General features: G+C 45.7%; 1 protein-coding gene across 3 annotated transcripts in view; it reads left to right on the forward strand.

Annotated features, from left to right (window-relative positions):
* Positions 1-20133, forward strand: part of SETD4 (SET domain containing 4) — a 110436-nt gene that overhangs the window by 18448 nt on the left and 71855 nt on the right. For 2 of the 3 annotated variants that reach the window (XR_014326201.1, XR_014326202.1), the window contains 3 exons: positions 938-1018; positions 3548-3671; positions 4937-5103. Coding sequence is in view for 1 of the 3 variants with exons in the window: in XM_082839166.1 (XP_082695292.1) it covers positions 938-1018; positions 3548-3671; positions 4937-5071 (340 nt within the window). In the remaining 2 variants the exon portion in view is untranslated. Of the gene's footprint in view, positions 1-937; positions 1019-3547; positions 3672-4936; positions 5170-20133 lie in introns of those variants that run through there. The other variant, XM_082839166.1, reaches the window with a different exon arrangement.

Consider the following 20133-nt stretch of genomic DNA (forward strand, 5'->3'; position numbering starts at 1 on the left):
GACCTAAGATACAAGCTGAAGTCTCAAGTTCTGTACCGGGAGAGCCCCGTACGTACTGATCGGTGGCCCAGTGTGTTTGTGGCAAACGTGTGGTCAGGTGGGGTGGCATCGGCTACTGCAGGCCAGCCTGGCCATCAGTCACCCGGCAACAGGATGCAGGCTCTTGGGATGGGAGGAGCCTAGGTGATTCCACGCCAAATGGGATAAACTGGGTTTGACACCCTCCCTTTCAGATTTTCTTCTATAGGTGAAATTAAGTTTTAAATAATCCAGCAGCACTGTGAGGGACACTAGCTCTGTTGGCTGCCATTTGTTTCATCCAGAGGATCATCCAGATTCTTCATTCATCTCACTGTGGCCCCTCATCCAAGTTCAGCTTCTTACCAAATAAAAATAGCTTTTTACTTTTTTTTGTGTGTGTGGTACGCGGGCCTCTCACTGTTGTGGCCTCTCCCGTTGCGGCGCACAGGCTCCGGACGCGCAGGCTCAGCGGCCATGGCTCACGGGCCCAGTCGCTCCGTGGCATGTGGGATCTTCCCGGACCGGGGCACGAACCCGTGTCCCCTGCATCGGCAGGCGGACTGTCAACCACTGCGCCACCAGGGAAGCCCTACTCTTTTTCTTTTTTTTTTTTTAACACAAAGAATTTTTTGTTACTCAGGCCTTATTCTTAAGTATTTGCAGACTGACTTTTCTCTTTGTGACTAAGACCATGGGTTGTGCCATGTTTAGTGGCCCCTTTAAAAAAATGTTTGGATTTTTAGTCATTTACCGTGATGTAATGAAGTACTGAAATGACAGATTGGTAATTTTTTTTTTAATTTAATTTTTATTTTATGTTGGAGTGTAGTCGATTTACAATCTTGTGTCAGTTTCAGGTGTACAACAAAGTGATTTAGTTATACATATACATATATCTGTTCTTTTTCTACTTTAGAAATTTGACGTTTGGATGGGATGGACCGTCTTGGCGGTTACTCACAGCTCTTAAGTTGTTATGTCTGGAAGCTGAAGAATTGTAAGTTCCCTGTGTGTTGGTCATGAGCTGTAGTTACGATTTGGACGTAACTTTGGCTTTTTTGGGGCTTACATTCAAAGGCCCAACCTCAGAGGAGAAAGGAATGCCCTTGTATATTGGGGTTGCTTATTCTCTGTGTAACTTGCCCGTGTGGGGAGTGGTTCACTTCTAGGTTTGCACCATTTCTGGAATTCTGGTTTTAGAGTTATAGTCAGAGTACACGGGCCTGAGAACTGGTCTCTCCTCACATGTATCCCCCTGGTGACCTGCAGCTCATTGTTCAGGGTAAACACTTGGAAAAGCGTGCACGTTGGCCCTGGTCAGAGGAGAGCCTCTGAGCAGGTGGGTTTTTCCTGGGAACAGACCGAGCTCCTGACCACTGGCTGGGCCCCCCCGGTTCTGTCCTGGGGGCAGATCCAGACGCCTGCTCAAGGAGAGGCCTGGATATTTCCATAGAGGAGGCAGGTGGAGGAGCCCCTGGTGTAGACACGCATCCTGGTCAGGTCCTCACTATTCCTGAGAGGCTGTTGGTCCTTCCCTTAGTGTGGAAAGGATGGTCACACGCACGGCCGTGCGCTGCCCAGCCCTGGAGCTCCTTGCGAGGGAGTCGGGGAGTAATGCCTGCTACTTAGCAAATCTCAGGTGAGAGACACCACAGGGAGGACTTCCTGAAGATGGCGAACCCCGTCCTCGAGCAGTTGGGAGGATTAGGTGAGATAACGCCTAGAAGTAGCCCTCAGCACAGTGCCTGGAAGTAGTTTGTGCTCATTCCATCGTGCCCGTGATGTTGCTGTTTACAGTGTTGCTTACTTCCTTTTCTGTAGGGACTTGGGGAGAAAAACTATCCCCTGGTCTCAACACCAGAAGCAGTTGTGTCTCGTCTCAGCAGATGGTGTGTTTTTGTCATACAGACACTGAATTCTGTATCTGATGTGTTTCCTTCTTTTTATTGCTCGCTAGAAAACTCAGAGGCAAATTTGTGGTCCATCCACGTGTGCAGGATTCTAAGGCATGCAGTTTATCGCTGACTCATTCCTGGCTGTATCTTATCTTTCTTCGTCTTTCCTTCATCTTGTTTTCCCTATCCATTCATCTTGTGCTTTATTTTATCTCGTGCATACCCACATAAGTTTCTTTAAGTCGTTCTTGGAGACGTCAACCTCAAATTAAATAAAGCAACTGGATGTTTCCCAGAGGTCCTCCTGAGGCCTCCTTTCTTCCCTTTGGGTGCTTTCTGACTACCTGAGTGGTGTGGCAGAGGAAGCATGTGTTTGGGATTCTGCCTGACGGGTATTTGCGCGCTAGTTCTGCCTCTCATTAGCTCCGTCACTTAGGGTGAGTGCTTTACTGTTCCGGATTCTCAGTTTCTTTGTGTCTGAGGTGGGGATTATAATGCTTTCTTTGCTAGGCGTTTGTGAAGATTAAAACAGATACTGGCTGCGTATAAAGCACTGTTCCTGGCACACAGTAATGGTGTTCCTTCTTTCTTTCTTCCTTTTTTTTTTTTTGGCCGTGCCACGCGCATGCAGGATCTTAGTTCCCCAACCAGGCACTGAACCCGTGCCCCCTGCAGTGGAAGTGCGGAGTCTTAAGCACTGGACCGCCAGGGAAGTCCCTAATGTTATTTCTTGACTTCCTTTCTTTCCCGAGAACTCATCTGCTCTGGGGTTGCCGCCATGATCCCTGAAGCTGATGACATCTAAGACTTCATTTTCTATGTGGCTCTTGGGCTGTTCTGAATTTCTCAGCGACTTCTGTGCCCTCCACTGGGATGGTAGAGCTGTCACTGTGGCCTTTCCCTCCTCAGCCACGTGCACTTTCGCGTTCTGCGCATCCAGCATCTGTCCCCCCGCCCCCTTCCTCCCTGTTTAGTGCTCCTCACCGGCCTGTAGGCTTGACTCAGCCCCTCCTGCTCGGCACGTTGGCCGTGGCCCCCTCTTGCCTCCTCTGCAGAAAGCTGGCCCCGCCAGCCCACTGAGCCCCATTTCCTACGGACTTCCTTCGTGTAAAATTGGAAGGACCTGCGTGTAGAGAAAGGCTTCACTGTAGATTCCTCTTTCCATCTGTAGAGCATTTTACTTTGTGAAACATGTCCTGTTCCGTTTGCCATTTTTTTTAGGAGAGGCTGTCATTTGAAGAAAAGGAAAACCTCCGCCTTTGCTCCTTAGTCGGTAGTACTTTGACTGTGGACTCACCTTCCTGTCTGTCCCTTGTTCTCTTCCTATGGCTGGTGGACGCAACTCTTCTTACTCATGTGCCAGACACAGGATTGTGGTGCTAATACAACTCAGGCCCTGCCTGCAAAGAGCGCCAGTTCCCTCGCTTCTTATCCTCGGCGTTCCTTCTTCTGTCCTGTATACCTTGTCTGCTCAAACACAGGACCTGCGTGTGGTGGGAGGTTTGAGGGAACATGCTGATGGAATGAGTTTTATTATATTTCTGGAAAAATAGGAGAAGTGTTCAAGTGGAAAAGCCGCCTTTGTTTTTGAAAACCTGCTGAAATGACCTTATTGAATATTTTGGTTCTAGGACATGCTGGAAAAAAGTACTTATTGGGGAAATAATTTCAGATACAAATGAGAAGGCAAGTTTGGACATAGCCCAGAAAATATGCCATTATTTCATCAAGGAGAGTAAGGCTGTGCTTCAAAAGGTATGCTTCTAGAATATTGCGTTCTTTTCTTAAGTGTGTTGATGAAGTTGTTTTGTACTGATGCTTGTTGGATAGGGATAGTCCACCTTCTTAGGGTGTTGTTAATGCCTCAATAAATGAACACTGATGTAATCCGTGTTTTGACTGTTAACATGTGTCTACACCTTTTAATAGGTAAAATTATTGCATGAATTCTTGGTAACAGATTTTTAAGGTACTCTTTCCCTTTTATTTTTAAATTTCTTTTAGTTAAAAAAATTTTTTTTTGGCCGGGTTGGGTCTTCGTTGCTGCACACGGGCTTTCTCTGGTTGTGGCGAGCAGGGGCTGCTCTTCGTCGCAGTGCAACGGGCTTCTCATTGCGGTGGCTTCTCTTGTTGTGGAGCATGTGCTCTAGGCGCGTGGGGCTTCAGTAGTTGTGGCAGACGGGCCCTAGAGGGCGCAGGCTTCTGTAGTTGCGGTGCGTGGGCTCAGTAGTTGCGGCGCACGGGCTTAGTTGCTCCACGGCATGTGGAATCTTCCCTGACCAGGGATCGAACCCATGTCGCCTGCATTGGCAGGCTGATTCTTAACCACTGCACCACAAGGGAAGTCCTGTCTTTCCCTTTTATTTAATGAATGTTTTAATTAAATGAGGAATTAGCTTATTTGAATGAAAACATTACTAGGATTAAAAAAAATAATTTTATTGAACCTTGAAGACCTTGTGTTGAGTGAAATAAACCATGACCCAAAAAGACAAATACCCTGTACTGTATGATTCCACTTAAGTGAGATATCTGGAATAGGCAAATTTATAGAGACAGAAAGTAGAATAGAGGTTACCAGGGATTTGGGGAGGGGGAAATGGGGAGTTAATGTTTGATGGGGACAGAGTTTCTGTTTGGGATGATGAAAAAGTTCTGGAGATGGATGGTGGCTGTAGTTATATAACACTGTGAATGTACTTAGTGCCGCTGAATTGTACATTTAAAAATGGTCAGAATGTTAATTTTTTTTTTTTTTGCGGTACGCGGGCCTCTCACTGTTGTGGCCTCTCCCGTTGCGGAGCACAGGCTCCGGACGCGCAGGCTCAGCGGCCATGGCTCACGGGCCCAGCCGCTCCGCGGCATGTGGGATCTTCCCAGACCGGGGCACGAACCCGTGTCCCTTGCATCGGCAGGCGGACTCTCAACCACTGCGCCACCAGGGAAGCCCTCAAATGTTAAATTTTATGTTTATGTATATTTTACTACACTAAAGAAAATCATTTAAAAATAACTTCCAGGTTTCTCATATGAAAGATGAAGAAGTGGCTTTGATAAACCAACTAACTTTGGTAGAAACACTGTGGACAGAAGAGCTGAAGATTCTCCAGGCCTCTGCTGAGACCCTAACCAGTTTGCAAACAGCTTTTACGTAACTTCACCGAAGTGCAGGTGATCACCTCCAATGGTGGGTGTGACTTCTTAAACATTTTTAAACTAAGGTTTATTTTATATAGAATCATTTACAGTCAATCAACGGTTTCTATTAAACAGTTATCTGCTTAATCCTATTCCCCTGCTTCTGTCTGTCTGTGGGGAGGAGTGGTGGCTGCTTGGGGACGTCAAAGGGCATCTGTAGGGGCAGAGCAGGTCCTGGGGGCTCCGTCCCATCAGCATTTCTGTTGCTGTCAAAGCAAATATCAGTCCTGGAGGAAGACGTCCCAGGAATGAATGAATTGTCACGGGAGGGCGAGGCTGGGAGGGGGCCGGGGTCAGCCCGGGGCCCCGTTTGTGGTCTTCCTCTGGGTGTCCTGCTTCTTACCCGACTCAGCGGCCGTAAAAGCACAAGACGTCGTGCTGCTCTGTGCTCTGATGCCAGCGGGTTAGGGTCGAGGGGCAGGTAGCCTGTGGCGGTGAGTGGCTGGGTGGCTTCGGAGGGGGCAGTGTGGGGCGGTGCCCAGCCGGCTTGGCTCCCAGCCGGGCTCCGCCCCCGCCGCGCTGAGCTAGAGCAACTCACTTTGAATCTTCCGTCCTTGACTGCCCATCTGGAAACGAGATTGTTACGGGGGTCCCCTGTGCTCCCACCTAGCAGCAGGGCCTGTGGCACAGGCCCCGGTGGTGCTGCCGCTCCCCGTCTGCGCCTCCCCTGTCCACTGAGGACCAGGGATTAGCTCACGGGGAGGGCCCCTCCAGCCCTGACTACCTGTGATTTCTGTGCGCAGAAAGCGAGTTCGTCCTTGTCCAACAGGAGACTCGTGGAGCCTCACCAGTCCTCCCTCTGTTTACAGTTTCCCAGAATGTGTTCAAATCTCTGTTCAGCCCGTGTCCCTTTCCCATGCTTTGTGGTGGGTGTTTAACCCTTTTATTCTGCTCCTTTTCTTCATTTTAATGGGGGTATTGGGAGGAATAGGAGATAAAGTTTTGTGCTCACTTGGTCATTTTGAATTCAGGCTTTGCTTTCCTTTTTTTTCTTTTTTTTAAAAAGACAATACAAGCCCTTTAGGCTGTTGACGGCACTCTGAGTATGGGTTTTATATAAAGTGTGCTCTAATTAGTACTTTTTAGATCTTGGCTCCGGATTTAAACTTCTCACAGCGCTTTCATGCCCGTCAATTAACAACTGTGAGGGGGGTCAGAGCGGGTGTCATCATATATCCCAGAAGCAAATACGTGCTTATTATAAAAACTGGACGTTGCTGAAACATACAGCAGTAACGTTTATTAAACGTTAGCGTCGCTGGGTCGAGGCCCTGTGCTCCGGCTTGGTGCGCGGAGTTTTACGGAAGCCTCACAGCCGCCCTATTTTACAAACAAAGACCGGAAGAAACGGCCGGAAGTCCCACACCTAGCGTGTGGCAGAGCGACGGTGCCTCTCAGCTGACCCTCTGGGGGACACGGGTCACAGCTCGGGGGCGTCAGTGTCCGGAATTCCGCGCTCTCCTGACTCGGGTACGTGCCTCTCCTCCGTCCTCACCGACGGCCGCGCTCCTCGCCCACCGGCCTTGGTGGGCGCGCGGCTTCACTGCAGGTTATGTTGGGGAGTCCGCGACAGGGTCGGCCTCGCTCTCGCCGCCCTGCGATGTGAGAGTGGGGATGAGAAGCATCCCGGGAGCCGGTCCTTCCTCCGGCTGTCGTGGCCGCGCCCGGTCCCACCGCCCTCCCCGGGAAGGCGCGAGCGCACAGGCGCAGCGTGGCTGGTCCCGGGGCGGAAGAGGGTCCTGCCCGGGGAGCGAGGGGCTGGCCTCTGTGCTCCGTGGACCCAGCGGCTCGGCCTGCGTGCCTTCCCGGCGTGGACGCATCGAGCTGGCCGTTGCAGGAGGCTTCTGGGGATTTCCAGGAGGACGGGGCGGGTCCCCGCACCTCGCTGGGCAGGGATTACGTGACTGCCAGTTTGGGAAGAAGGGCTGGGCCCCCTGCGTAGCTCTTTGCGCTTCGCCCCTGGGGGAACCCAGCTCCACCCAGCGCAGCCGTGCCGCCTGGGGACGTCTTCTTGATTCTGGGCCTCTGTGTAGGGAAACTGACCTAAGGCCATGGTTATATTTTGATCTCTGCCCTTACCTAGGAGTATTTTTCATCCTTTTCAGAACTAGCGTGGGAAGGGGGTGTATACGCTCCTCAGGCCTCGGGGATCCCTGAATGGGTCATGGGGGGTGCGGGCTGCCCCAGCCCCGGCGTTTCTGTTGCGCAGAGTCCTGTCTTCCCTGCCCTGTTTTCAGCCTTCCCCAGAAGCGAATTCCTCTCGTGAAGCTCAACAAAAAACAGGTGAACGGAGCCCACTCACCTCGGGGATCAGAGTTAGAAATAAAACATCTTCATTATTGTATCTTGAGCATCTCTCCCTGTTCATAGATGCAGTTGAGGTTGACTTTGTTGTTGTTGTTTTAAAGATTTTTTTGATGGACCATTTTTTTAAAAGTCTTTATTGAATTTGTTACCATCTTTGCTTCCGTTTTACATTTCCGTTTTTTGGCCACGAGGCGTGTGGGATCTTAGCTCCCTGACCAGGGATCGAACCCGCACCCCCTGCATTGGAAGGCGAAGTCTTAACCATTGGACCTCCAGGGAAGTCCCCCCTTACTCTGCTTTTTAATAGCTGTAGTGTGTTTCATGATACACTCTACCAGGGGTTCACCAGCTTTTTCTGTAAAGGACCAAATAGTACATGTTTGAAGCTTTCTGGGCCATATGGTCTTTGGCCCAGTTGTAGTGCACAGCAGCTGTAGGCAATGTATACACACGCATGCCTGTGTTTCAGTAAAGCCTGATTTACCAAGACAGGCCACGAGCCGTGGGGTGCTGACCCTGCACTACAGCACCATTTATTTTTCCTGTCCCCTATTCGTGGACATTTAGGACCTAAATATATTAATTCTTACTTGAGAGTGCTTTATACCTTTAGAAATTAAAGCCCCTCACCCCCCAACAGGAAAAACTTCTCAGACGCATGTGGGACTTATGCTTTAGTTGTCCGTGGTTAGAAAAAATGAACAATGACAAGAAGCAACTACTCAGAGACATTGACAAATGAGAGCTATTTCATCATCCATGACAGATCTACCCTTATTTGTAAACAGCAGTATAATAAGGGCCTACTGTATAGCACGGGGGACTCTACTCAATGCTCTGTAATGACCTATATGGGAAAAGAATCTAAAGAAGAGTGGATATATATGTATAACTAGCACAACATTGTGAATTAACTACACTCCAATAAAAATTAATTAAAAAAAAAGAAAACAGAAGTATAAGACTTACAGTTTGCAGATGACCCTTGGTGTATAAATGCATTCAGACTCTTTGCAAGAAACGCGTGGCTCCTGTGGACAGTCTGGCCCTCAGGGCGAACCCCAGGGAGGCCACACACTGCGTCCCTAGGCTTGTCCTTGCCAGTCCCTGTGAGGGCCAGCACCCCGCGTCTGCCCACGCAGGGGGGCAGCCTGCACTGTCCTTTACCAGCAGAACTGTTTGCTCCCTTCTCCCATGTACCGCCTCTCCCCCCCACTGCCATTGTTCTCCTTCCCCCTTTTTTGTTTTCTCTCTCCTAGGCCTTGGGCAGGCCTGCGGTTTGTAGTACACCCACCCTTGTTGGTATCTGGTTCCGGAGTTTGTGGGTGGTAAACCTCCAACTGCTGCCTTGGCCTGAGGGGACAGACACCAAGAAGTGAAGGATGATTTGAGGCATTCCTGAAATCTTTCAAGATAAAAATAGAGGAGACTCTCCTCGGACTGGGGCACTTTAAGTGCTTCTGCCTGAAGGTGGAGACTGTTAATGACCTTTCAGGAAATCAGTGCTGTAATGCTGTGAAAATGGCTTTCACTGAAACACCTGGACACCCCCTTGGAGGGGAGTCCGGGCACAGAAATGGGCGACTTATTTTAGCTCCTCCTTTAGTTGGTAAACCGCAGCTATATTCTGTGATAGATTAGTGTTGGGCAGCAGTAAGTTTTGTCCTGAGGAGGAAAGTACAACAAAACCTATTTTGGGTTGTCAGCTGACATTTGAATACAGAGCTTTGTCAGGAATGCCACCATGTTGGTTTACTTGGAAAAGAGCTTTGTTTTACAGGTCCAGGAAGTTACATGTGAATTAAAGGGAACAAGAAGATTAGGACGAAGTCCTGATGCACTTTTCTACATCCCTGCCAATGTACCACACACACCAGTGTCATTGTATCACATACACCAGGGTCATTGTACCACAGGCAACAATGTCATACCACATACAACAGTGCAGTGTACCACATACAACGGTGTCATTGTACCACATACAACGATACAATGCGTCATGTACAGCAGTGCCATCTGCTGTCTCTCCAGGGCTGTTCCCGCTCACCTTGCAGAGGGCATTTCTCTGTCTTCATCATTTTGTTGTAACCTTCCCTTGAGGGGATATTTTCTTGTTTAATTTCCTTCTGTTCCATGTAGTTTTAACATCAGGCTATGAGTAAAATTTAAAAAAAAACTCACAGAAATATAGTAAGATTTAAGAAAAATGTAAGGTTACCGCTTCACACCCACTAGCACAGCAATCATAAGAAAAGTGGATAATAACCCGTGTTGTTGAGGATGTGGAGAAATTGGAACCCCACACACTGCTGGTGGGAAAGGAAGATGGTGTAGCTGCTTTGGAAAATAGTTTGGCAGTGGCTCAAGAGGTTGATAAGCATAGAGTTATTTTATGACTCAGCAATTCCCCCTTTAGGTACGTACCCAAGAGAATTGAAAACATATGTCCACACAAAAACATGAGCATGAATATTCATAGCAGCATTATTCATAACAGCCCCAAACCCAGATGTCCATCAGTGGGTGAATGGATCGATAAACAAAATGTGGTCTTCCCATAAAATGGAATATCATGCAGCCATAGAAAGGAATGAGGCACCAACGCATGCCACACGGATGGACCTTAAAAACCTTATGCTAAATGAAAGAATCCAGCCACAAGAGGCCACATAGAATTTTATTTGCATGAAATTTCCAGAATAGACCAATCCGTAGCGATGGAAAGTAGATTAGCAGGTGCTGTGGCGTGGGGCAGGGTGCTAGAGGGATTGGAGGGTGACAGCCAAAGAGTAGGGGGTTTCTTTTTGGGTTGATGAAAACGTTCTAAAATTGTGGTGATAGTTGCACAACTCAATATACTAAAACCCATTGAATTAGATACTTTAAATGGGGGAATGGTATGGCATGTGAGTTATATTTCAATAAAGCTATTCTTCTAAAAAAAGTAGGGTTAGTACCTATTGGAGAATTCTGTCCCTCTTCTTTTTTAAATTGGTTTTTGGCCACGCCACTGTGCGCTTGTGGGATCTTAGCTCCCTGGCGAGGGGATTGAACCTGTGCCCTCGGCAGTGAGAGTGCAGGGTCCTAACCACTGGACCGCCAGGGAATTCAATTCTATCCCTCTTCTCATGCTCAGCTAACACTTTTTCACAGGCAGGGCTAGAGTTTTTCAGTCTGATGACGATGGTAGAGGCCTGGCAGCGTTAGGTCCTCTGCCCCACGCGTGACATTTATCACCTCGTTTAATTCTTACAATGATCTGTGTGGGAATAACTTTCCTGATTTTGTAAGTGTGGAGACAAAGGTTCAGGAAGGTAGAGTTATTGCTGAGGTCACACAGCTAGGATTCAAACCTCGGTCAACCTCCATGCCCCACTCTCCTAAGGTTGATGCTCCTGTGACTGTGTGTGTGAAGCACAGGCGGGCTTAGGTGGGCACCTGCCCTCCCCTGATTAGGATCATGTGGACTCAGAGTGGAGCTGGAGTGGTCGCCCTTGGACGAGCATCTGGAGGGCTGGGATCTGCGGTCCTGCTGTTTAAGCACGCTCCTTCCTGGCTTGATCACTGGCCTCTTGACAAGCAGAGACGCCTTAGTACGTGGAGGAGCAGACTCAGGGCCCAGGGAACCTGACTTCACATTGACCCTGAGAGGGCGTGTTATTAGCCACGTTTTAGAGAAAAGGAAACAGGCTCCGAGGAGAGAAGGAATGCGGAGTGATGTGAGGGTGGCAGTGAGGCTGCTCTCCGTCGCGGGCAGCAGGAGCCTTTATTAGGAGCACGTTTGTCACGGTGGGGTCCCCTGACCCTGGCATCAGAAACAGCCAGGGTGCACGAGCCCAGTCCAGACCCACTGAGTCAGTCTCTGGGAGGTAGGTCCGGGAATGTGTATTTGTTGAGGCCCCAGGTGGTTTCAGGGCGCGCTGTCTGCAAACCACTGACCTAGAGACGCCAGAGGAGGGGCTGCGCCCCGGTCCCTGGTCCCAGGGCTTCAGTTGTCATTTCACAGGCTCTTGAGGTGAAGTGTTAGACAGACCTGACCCTCGATCGTGTGACTCCGACCCTGGGCCTCTGAATATGTGTAGCATCAGAGGGTGGCAGTGAGAGACGTCCTTGGGGTGATCCACTCTGACCCCTCATTTTGTGGGTGAAGCTCCCAGACAGTGAGAAGCTTGCTCTGGGCCATGGACTTAGCATCAGAACCCACATTTTCTTGCTGTTTCTAGCAGACTTTATGCTTTCCTGCATCCTCCTTCCAGATACTGTCCCAAATGAACCCCCCAAACTGTATTCTTCCAGGGAAGAATCAGAAAGTGGGAGCGGGGCTGTTGGAGGAGAAAGGGGAGCGGTAGCGTTAGCCTGAGAAGGGTTGGAGAAGGGACGCGCTGGAGCTGAGTCCTTCCTGGGTTTGGCCTCTGTCCTCATTTCAGCGCCTCCTCTGGTCTCCCGGTGGCTCTGGGACGCACGTGTTATGTCTTTATTAGATGTGAAGAAACTGAGGCATAGAGGGGTCAGGGGACTTATCCCACATCATACAGTTGGGGTTTGACCCCAGGAGTGTCTGAGTTCAAGTCTATCACCTGTCAGCCACACCTGTTTCTGCCTCCAAAGATGGGCAGCCTAGGGTGCAGGGTAGGGATGGGCCACCTGAGAGCAGTTTTTGTTGTGTCTCATTTTTGTGTTACAATGGGCGACCTCATTGGCCACGAGGACCCAGCGGCACCGAGCTTTGAGGAGAAAGAAGGCCTGCCCGGAAGTCCCTGCGGGCCAAGCCCTCTCCCTGCAGCCTGACTTTTTATGGTCGAATTTCAGTTTTCTGGCCTCTCCCACTCACCCTGAAGACCCACATCCCATAAAGGGCAGCAGGTGTTATTAGAGGGGCAAGAAGGGGAGAGTGGTCCCGCCAGGCAGGCTTCTCCCATTCCGGAGGAATTTGTCCTGGGGTGGGGATCCCTATTGATATCAAGGGTCCCTGTCCAGCTCTGCAGCTCTGGCCACAAGCATTTGGACGCCTTCTGGTGCCTAGAATCAGAAGGTGAGGCAAAACCCAAGACTGCAAAGCATCTATTAAGCAGTTATTAGGGCGGTAAGTAACTGCAGTTCTAACTTTGCCCTTTTCACAAAGGGAGACTCTAAACTGATGAAGAGGAGAGGGGGTTTCAGGAGGTCACTGAGGAAGCAGGTCACGTATAGAGCATGTTGGAGATGGGCAGCACAGACCTTCGATTCTCAGGTCATCTCTGGGACTCAGTGTCCTGGGTGACTGGCCTCTGAGCCTCAGATAGTGAAGGTGGGACCAGTGGTTCGCAGCCTTAACCATTCAAGGGAATCACATGTGGAGCCTTTTTAAAAAACTTTATTGAGGAATAATTGACAAATATAATTGTATATATTTAAAATGTACAACATAATGATTTGATATATTGATACATACTCATTGTAGAATGATTACCAAGATCAAGATAATTAACACATCTATTATCTCACACAGTTAGCTTATTGTGTGCCCGCGCGTGCGCGCACACATGTGTGGTGGGAATGCTTAAGATTTACTTTCAGCAACTTCGGGTCCACAATACCATATTATTAACTAGTCACCACGTTGTGCATTAGACCCGCAGAACTTATTCTTCTGATAATTGAAATTTATACCCTTTGACATTTCCCCCTCCTTCCAGCCCCTGATAACCACCATTCTATTTTCTGTTTCTATGAAATTGGATTAAAAAAAAAATCCACATATAAGTGATATCATAAGTATTTGTCTTTCTCGATCTGGGTTATCTCCAAATTCATCCATGTTGTCGCAAATGACAGGATTTCATTCTTTTCTTATGTTTGAGTAATATTCCATTGTATATATGTGCCACATTTTCTTTATTCATTCATCTGTTGAAGGACATTTTAAGTTGTTTCCATATCTTGGCTATTGTGAATAATGCTGCAGTGAACATGGGTGTATGGATATTTCTTTGAGATACTGATGTCAGTTCCTTCAGATATAACCCAGGATTGGGATTGCTGGGTCACAGGGTAGTTAAATTTTTACTTCTTTGAGGAACCGCCGTACTGTTTTCCATAATGGCTGCATCAGTTTACATTTCCATCAGTAGTGTATAAGGGTTCCCTTTTCTCCACATCCACACCGACACTTGTTATCTTTTGTCTTTTTGATAATAGCCATCCTAGCAGGTGTGAGGTGGTTTTGATTTGCATTTCCCTGGTGATTAGTGATGTTGAGCACCTTCTCATATAACTTTTGTATGCCTTTGGAAAAATGTCTATTCAGGTCCTTTGCCTGTTTTTAAATTGGATTATTTGCTTTTTTGCTATTGAGTTGTATGAGTTCTTTGTATATTTTCAGGTATACAATTTGTGAATATTTTCTCCCATCCTGTAGGCTGACTTTTAAAATTATTGCTTGTTTGCTTTGCTGTATAGAAGCTCTTTAGTTTGATACAGTTCCAGTTGTTTATTTTAGCTTCTGTTGCCTGTACTTTTGATATCTTATCTAAGAAGTGATTGCCAAGACCACTGTCAAAGATCTTTTTCCCTATGTTTTCCTCCAGGAGTTTTACAGTTTCAGTTCTTATATTTAAGTCTTTGATCCATTTTGAGATACTCTTTTTGTGTGGTGTAAGATAACGGTCCATTCTTTTGCATGTAGATATCTGGTTTTCTCTGCACCATTTGTTAGAAGAGATTATTCTTTCTCCAGTGTGGATTTTTGGTACCCTTTCAAAAATTAGTTGACCATATATGTGTGGGTGTATCCCTGGGCTCTCTATTCTGTTCCACTGGTCTATGTGACTGTTTTTATGCCAGTACCATACTTATTTGATTACTGTAGCTTTGTAATATAGTCTGAAATCAGGACATATGATACCTCCATCTTTGTTCTTCTTTCTCATGATTACTGTGGCTGTTCAGGGTCTTTTGTGGTTCCATACAAATTTTAGGGTGGTTTTTTTTCTTTTTCTGTGAAAAATGCCATTAGAATTTTGATAGGAATTGCACTGAATCTCTAGAACACTTTGGGTAGTATGGACATTTTCATAATATTAATTATTCCAATCCATGAACATGGAATATATTTACATTTATTTGTGTCTTCTTCAGTCTGTTTCAACACTGTCTTATAGTTTTAAGTACAGGTCTTTCACATCCTTGCTTAATTTATTCCTAAGTATTTTATAGTTTTTGATGTTTCTGTAAATGGGATTGCTTTCTTAATTTGTCTTTCAGATAGTTTGTTATTGGTGTATAGAAATGCAGCTGCTTTCCGATGTTGGTTTTGTATCCTGCAATTTATTTATTAGTTCTAACAGATTTTTGGTGACTCTTTAGGGTTATCTATGTCTAAGATTATATCTGCAAACATAATTTTGCTACTTCGTTTTTGAGTTGGATGCCTTTTATTTCTTTTTCTTGCCTAATTGCTAAGGCTAGGACTTCCAGTACTATGTTGAATAGAAATGGTGAGAGTAGGTATCCTTGTCTTGTTCCTGATCTTAGAGGAAAGGCTTTAAAATTTTACCATTGAGTATGATGTAGCTGTGGACTTTTCATATATGGCCTTTATTATGCTGAGAAACGTTTCTTTTATAGTTGATTTGTTGAGAGTTTTTATCATGAAAGAATGTTAAATTTTGTCAAGTGCTTTTTCTGCATCTATTGAAATGATCATTTGATTATTATCCTTCATTCCGTTAATGTGATGTATCACATTTATTGATTTACATATGTTCAATTATCCATGCATCCCAAGGATGAATCCCACTTAATCATGGTTTGTGATCATTTTAATGTTCTTTTTTTTTTTTTGTGGTACGCGGGCCTCTCACTGTTGTGGCCTCTCCCGTTGAGGAGCACAGGCTCTGGACACGCAGGCTCAGCGGCCATGGCTCACGGGCCTAGCCGCTCCGCGGCATGTGGGATCTTCCCGGACCGGGGCACGAACCCGTGTCCCCTGCATCGGCAGGCGAACTCTCGACCACTGCGCCACCAGGAAAGCCCTCAATGTGTTCTTGAATTCAGTTTTCTGGTATCTTGGTTTTTTGCATCTGTGTTCAACCTCTGATGATTGACCTATAATTTTCTTTTCTTGTAGTGTCCTTGTCTGGCTTTTGTATCTGGGTAATGCTGATCTTGTAAAATGAGTTTGGAAGTTTTCCTTCCCCTTCAGTTTTTTAGAAGAGTTTGAAAAGGATTGGCATTAATTTTTCTTTAAATGTTTGGTAGGATTCACCTGTGAAGTCATCTGGGCTTTTATTTGTTGGAGATTTTTGATTACCCATTTAATCTCCTTACTCATTATTGGTCTGTTCATACTTTCTATTAATTCATGATTCATTCTTGGTAAGTTGTGTGTTTCTAGGAAATTATCCATTTCTTCTAAATTAATTCATTAGCATATAGTTGTTCATGGTAGTCTCTTATGATCCTTTGGATTTCTGTGGTATCAGTTATAATGTCTCTTCTTTCATTTATAATTTTATTAATTTGAGTAGTCTCTTTTTCTTAGTCTAGCTAAAGTCTTGTCAATTTTGTTTATCTTTTCAGAAAACCAACTCTTAGTTTTGTTGATCTTTTTCTATTGTCTTTCTCATCTCTATTTCCTTTATATTCTAATTTTTATTTCATTCCTTATGCTAACTTTGGGCTTAGTTTATTTTTCCTTTTCTAGTTCCTTCAGGAGTAAGGTTAGGTTGTTTATTTGAGATCTTTTTTCTTAATGTAGGCATTCATTGCTATAAACTTCCCTCGTAGAACCACTTTTGCTGCATCGCATAAGTTTTTGTATGCTGTGTTTCTATTATTGTTTGTCTCTAGATATGTTTTTATTCCTTCTTTGACCTCTTGGTTGTTCAGAAGTGTGTTGTTTAATTTCCATGTATCTGTGAAGTTTCCAGCTTTCCTCGTTACTGTTTTCTAGTCTCATACCATTGTGGTTGGAAAAGATACTCAATATGATTTCAGTCTGCTTAAATTTATTAAGACTTGTTTTGTGACCTAACATGATTTACCCTGGAGAATGTTTCATGTGTGCTAGAGATGAATGTTGGATGGAATGTTCTTTACATGTCTATTAGGTCTATTTGATTGAAAGTGTCTTTCAAGCCCATCTTTAAAATTGATTCTGTCTGGATGATCTACCCATTGCTTAAGGTGAGGTATTGAAATCACCAACGATTATTGCATTGCTGTCTATTTTTTGCCTTCAGCTTTATTAATAATTGTTTAATATATTTAGGTGCTTCAATACTGGGTGCATATATGTTTACAATTGTTATATCCTCTTGATTAATTAACCCCTTTATCATTATAACAATATAATGACCTTCTTTGTCTTTTGTTACAATGTTTGACTTAAAGTCTATATTGTGTGATATAAGTATAGCTGTCTCAGCTCTCTTGGTTTCCATTTACATAAAATATCTTCACTTTCAGCCTGTGTCTTTAAAGCTTACATGACTCTTTTCTAAGTAGTATATATAGTTGGGTTTTGTTTTTTTATCCATTCAGTTACTTTTTGCCTTTTAAATAGAAAATTTAAACCATTTGCATTTAGAGTAGTTATTGATAGGCAGAGACTTACCATTGCTATTTCATTAATTTCTTTCTAATTGTTTTGTAGTTTCTTTGTTCCTCTCTTCCTTTTTTGCTGTCTTTCTTTGTGAGTTGATTTTTTTTATAGTGGTATGCTTTGATTCTTTTTTTCTTTATCATTTATGTATCTATACAGCAGATAGTTTTTGCTTTGTGGTTACCATGAGGCTTTCATAATACATCTTGTTGTTATAACTGTTAAGCTTATAACTTAACTTCAGTTGCATAAAAGTGTTCTACACATTTACTTGCTCCCACCCTCAACTTATATTGTTGTTGTCCCAATTTACAACTTTTTATATTATGTGTCCATTAACAAAATATTGTAGCTATAATTATTTTTACTACTTTTGTCTCTTAGCCTATATGCTAGAGTTCAAAGTGACTTACACACCACCATTACAGTATTAGGGTATTTTGAATTCTACTATACCTTTACCAGTAAAGTTGATACTTCCATGTTTTCATGTTACTAATTAGTGTCTTTTTGTTTCAGCTTGAAGAACTCCCCTTAGCATTTCTTGTAAGGCAGGTTTAGTGCTGATAAATTCCCTCAGCTTTTGTTTTTCTGGGAAAGTCTTTATTTCTCCTTCACTAATGAAGTACAGTTATGCTAGATAAAGTATTCTTGGTGAATAGTTTATTTCCTTGAGCATTTTGAATGTGTCATCCCCTCTTCTGGCCTGCAAGATTTCTTATGAGAAATTTGCTGATAGCCTTATTGGGATTCCCTTGTATGTGATGAGTCCCTTTTCTCTTTCTGTTTTAAAATTTCTCTCTTTGTCTTTGATTTTTGAGAGGTTAATTATAATGTATCTTGGTGAATATCTCTTTGGGTTATATCTATTTGGGGACCTTTGGGTTTTATGTACCTGGATGGCCATGTCTCTCCCCAGATTTAGGAATTTTTCAGCTATGATTTCTTTAAATATGTTTCTGTCCTTTTCTTTCTCTCTTCTTTTGTTTTGTTTTGTTTGATAGTATCCCATAATTCACATAAGTTTTCTTCAGTCTTTTTCAATCTAATTTTTTTCTCCTCTGTCTGGATAATATCAACAAATCTATCTTGGAGTTCACAGATTCTTTTTTTTTTTCACTTTTTAAAATTTCATTTTTGGCTGCATTGGGTCTTTGTTGCTGTGCGCGGGCTTTCTCGGGTTGCGGAGAGTGGGGGCTACTCTTCGTTGTGGTGCACGGGCTTCTCACCGTGGTATCTTCTCTTGTTGCGGAGCATGGGATCTAGGCTTGTGGGCTTCAGTAGTTGCAGCATGCAGGCTCAGTAGTTGTGGCTTGTGGGCTCTAGAGCGCAGGCTCAGTACTTGTGGCGCATGGGCTTAGTTGCTCCATGCCATGTGGGGTCTTCCTGGATCAGGGATCGAACCCGTGTCCCCTGCATTGGCAGGTGGATTCTTAACCACTGCGCCACCAGGGAAGTCCCAGTTCACAGATTCTTTATTCTGCCTGAGAACTTCAACAGCTCTCTATTGCATTTTTTCATTCCATTCATTGTGGTCTTCAGCTTCAGAGTTTGTTTGGTTCTTTTTAAAAATGATTTCTGTCTGTTGAACTTATTTTTTTCATTTATTGTTTTCCTGAATTCGTTAAGTTGTGTTCTCCTAAATCCTGCTGAACTTCCTAAAATAATAATTATTTGTTTATTTATTTTTGGTGGTATGTGGGCCTCTCACTGCTGTGGCCTCTCCCGTTGCGGAGCACAGGCTCTGGATGCACAGGCTCAGTGGCCATGGCTCACAGGCCCAGCCGCTCCGTGGCATGTGGGATCTTCCTGGACTGGGGCATGAACCCGTGTCCCCTGCATCGGCAGGCGGACTCTCAACCACTGCGCCACCAGGGAAGCCCTAAAATAATTATTTTGAATTCTTTTTTTGGTAACTCGCAGATCTCCATTTCTTTGGGATTGGTTACTGGAAAATCATTATGTTCCTTTGATGGTGTCATGTTTCCTTGCTTTTTCATATATATATATATATATATTTTTTGCTTTTTCATATTTCTGATGGCTTTGCATTGATGTCTGTGCATTTGAGGATGCGTTCACTTTTTGGACTGGCTTCAGTGGGAAAAGACTTTCACCTAAATGTGGTTGCAAGGGTACTAGCCTGGTGGGATACAGTGTCTTTCATTCTTGGAAGGCACAGCAGCATAGTCTCCATGCGGCTCTGTCAGCTGAGGTCATTGTAGGTGCAGACTGCTGGAATATTCTGTGGCCAAGACTGCCAAGGTCCTATGGGTAGGAGTGGCAACAAGGCTTTTGGGTACTTCGGAGGTGAAGGTTGCTGGGGTCTTCTGCTTTTCCCATGGGAGCAAGTTCTAGCCAATGGTTTCCCTCTTGGCTGTGGTCTGTTGTGCTGACAAACAGTAGAAGTGGAGCTGGAGTCCTGGGACCACTTGCTGAGGCAGCATCACTTGTGTCTAAAGTGTGAGCATGTACAGATGGCCTGTGGAACCAAGGTCTGGGTCTCTGGGTCTCACCACAGTGACTCTGGCTGGCGGGGGGTGGTGATGCAGCAGTGGCACAGACCCTGGGGTGACAAGGTGCAGCAATGGCTTGGTCCTGGGCCCCAGGGGGCAGGGGGCAGTAGCAGCACAGCCTGCAGATGGTGGGTTGAAGTCCCACCTTTGACCCCAAGGGGCAGTTGTAGGGCGGTAGTAGCACCTACCTGGTGGTGGCTTGTTAAAACCTTGTGTTAGGATCAGGGCTCAGGGCAGTGGCAGTGCCTCTGGCAATGACAGTTCAGAGCTTTGACCTGGGACCGAGGGGCAGGGCCGGGAGCACTGATAGTGTGTTTTGGCAGTGATGGTTCCGAGTGGTGGCCTGAGTCGTGGGGTTGGGGGTCAGGGCAGCCCCATCAGCGACGATTCAGAGCCAAGACCTGGGAGCTGGGTGTGAGGCTCAGGGCAGTAACAGTGACACTGGTAGTGGTCAGAGTGTGACCTGGGACCCAGAGGGTGGGGCTCAGGGCAGCAGAGGCTGCCCCGGCAATGGTGGCACAAAGCTGTGACCTGAGACAGCAGGGCTCCGGGCAGCCGTGGCTCCCATCATGTATGTGATGATGCGCTGTGAGGTCCTGATCCCAGAGAGTGG

This window comes from Leucopleurus acutus (assembly GCF_964270905.1).
Source record: "Leucopleurus acutus genome assembly, chromosome: 5".
NCBI lineage: Eukaryota > Metazoa > Chordata > Mammalia > Artiodactyla > Delphinidae > Leucopleurus > Leucopleurus acutus.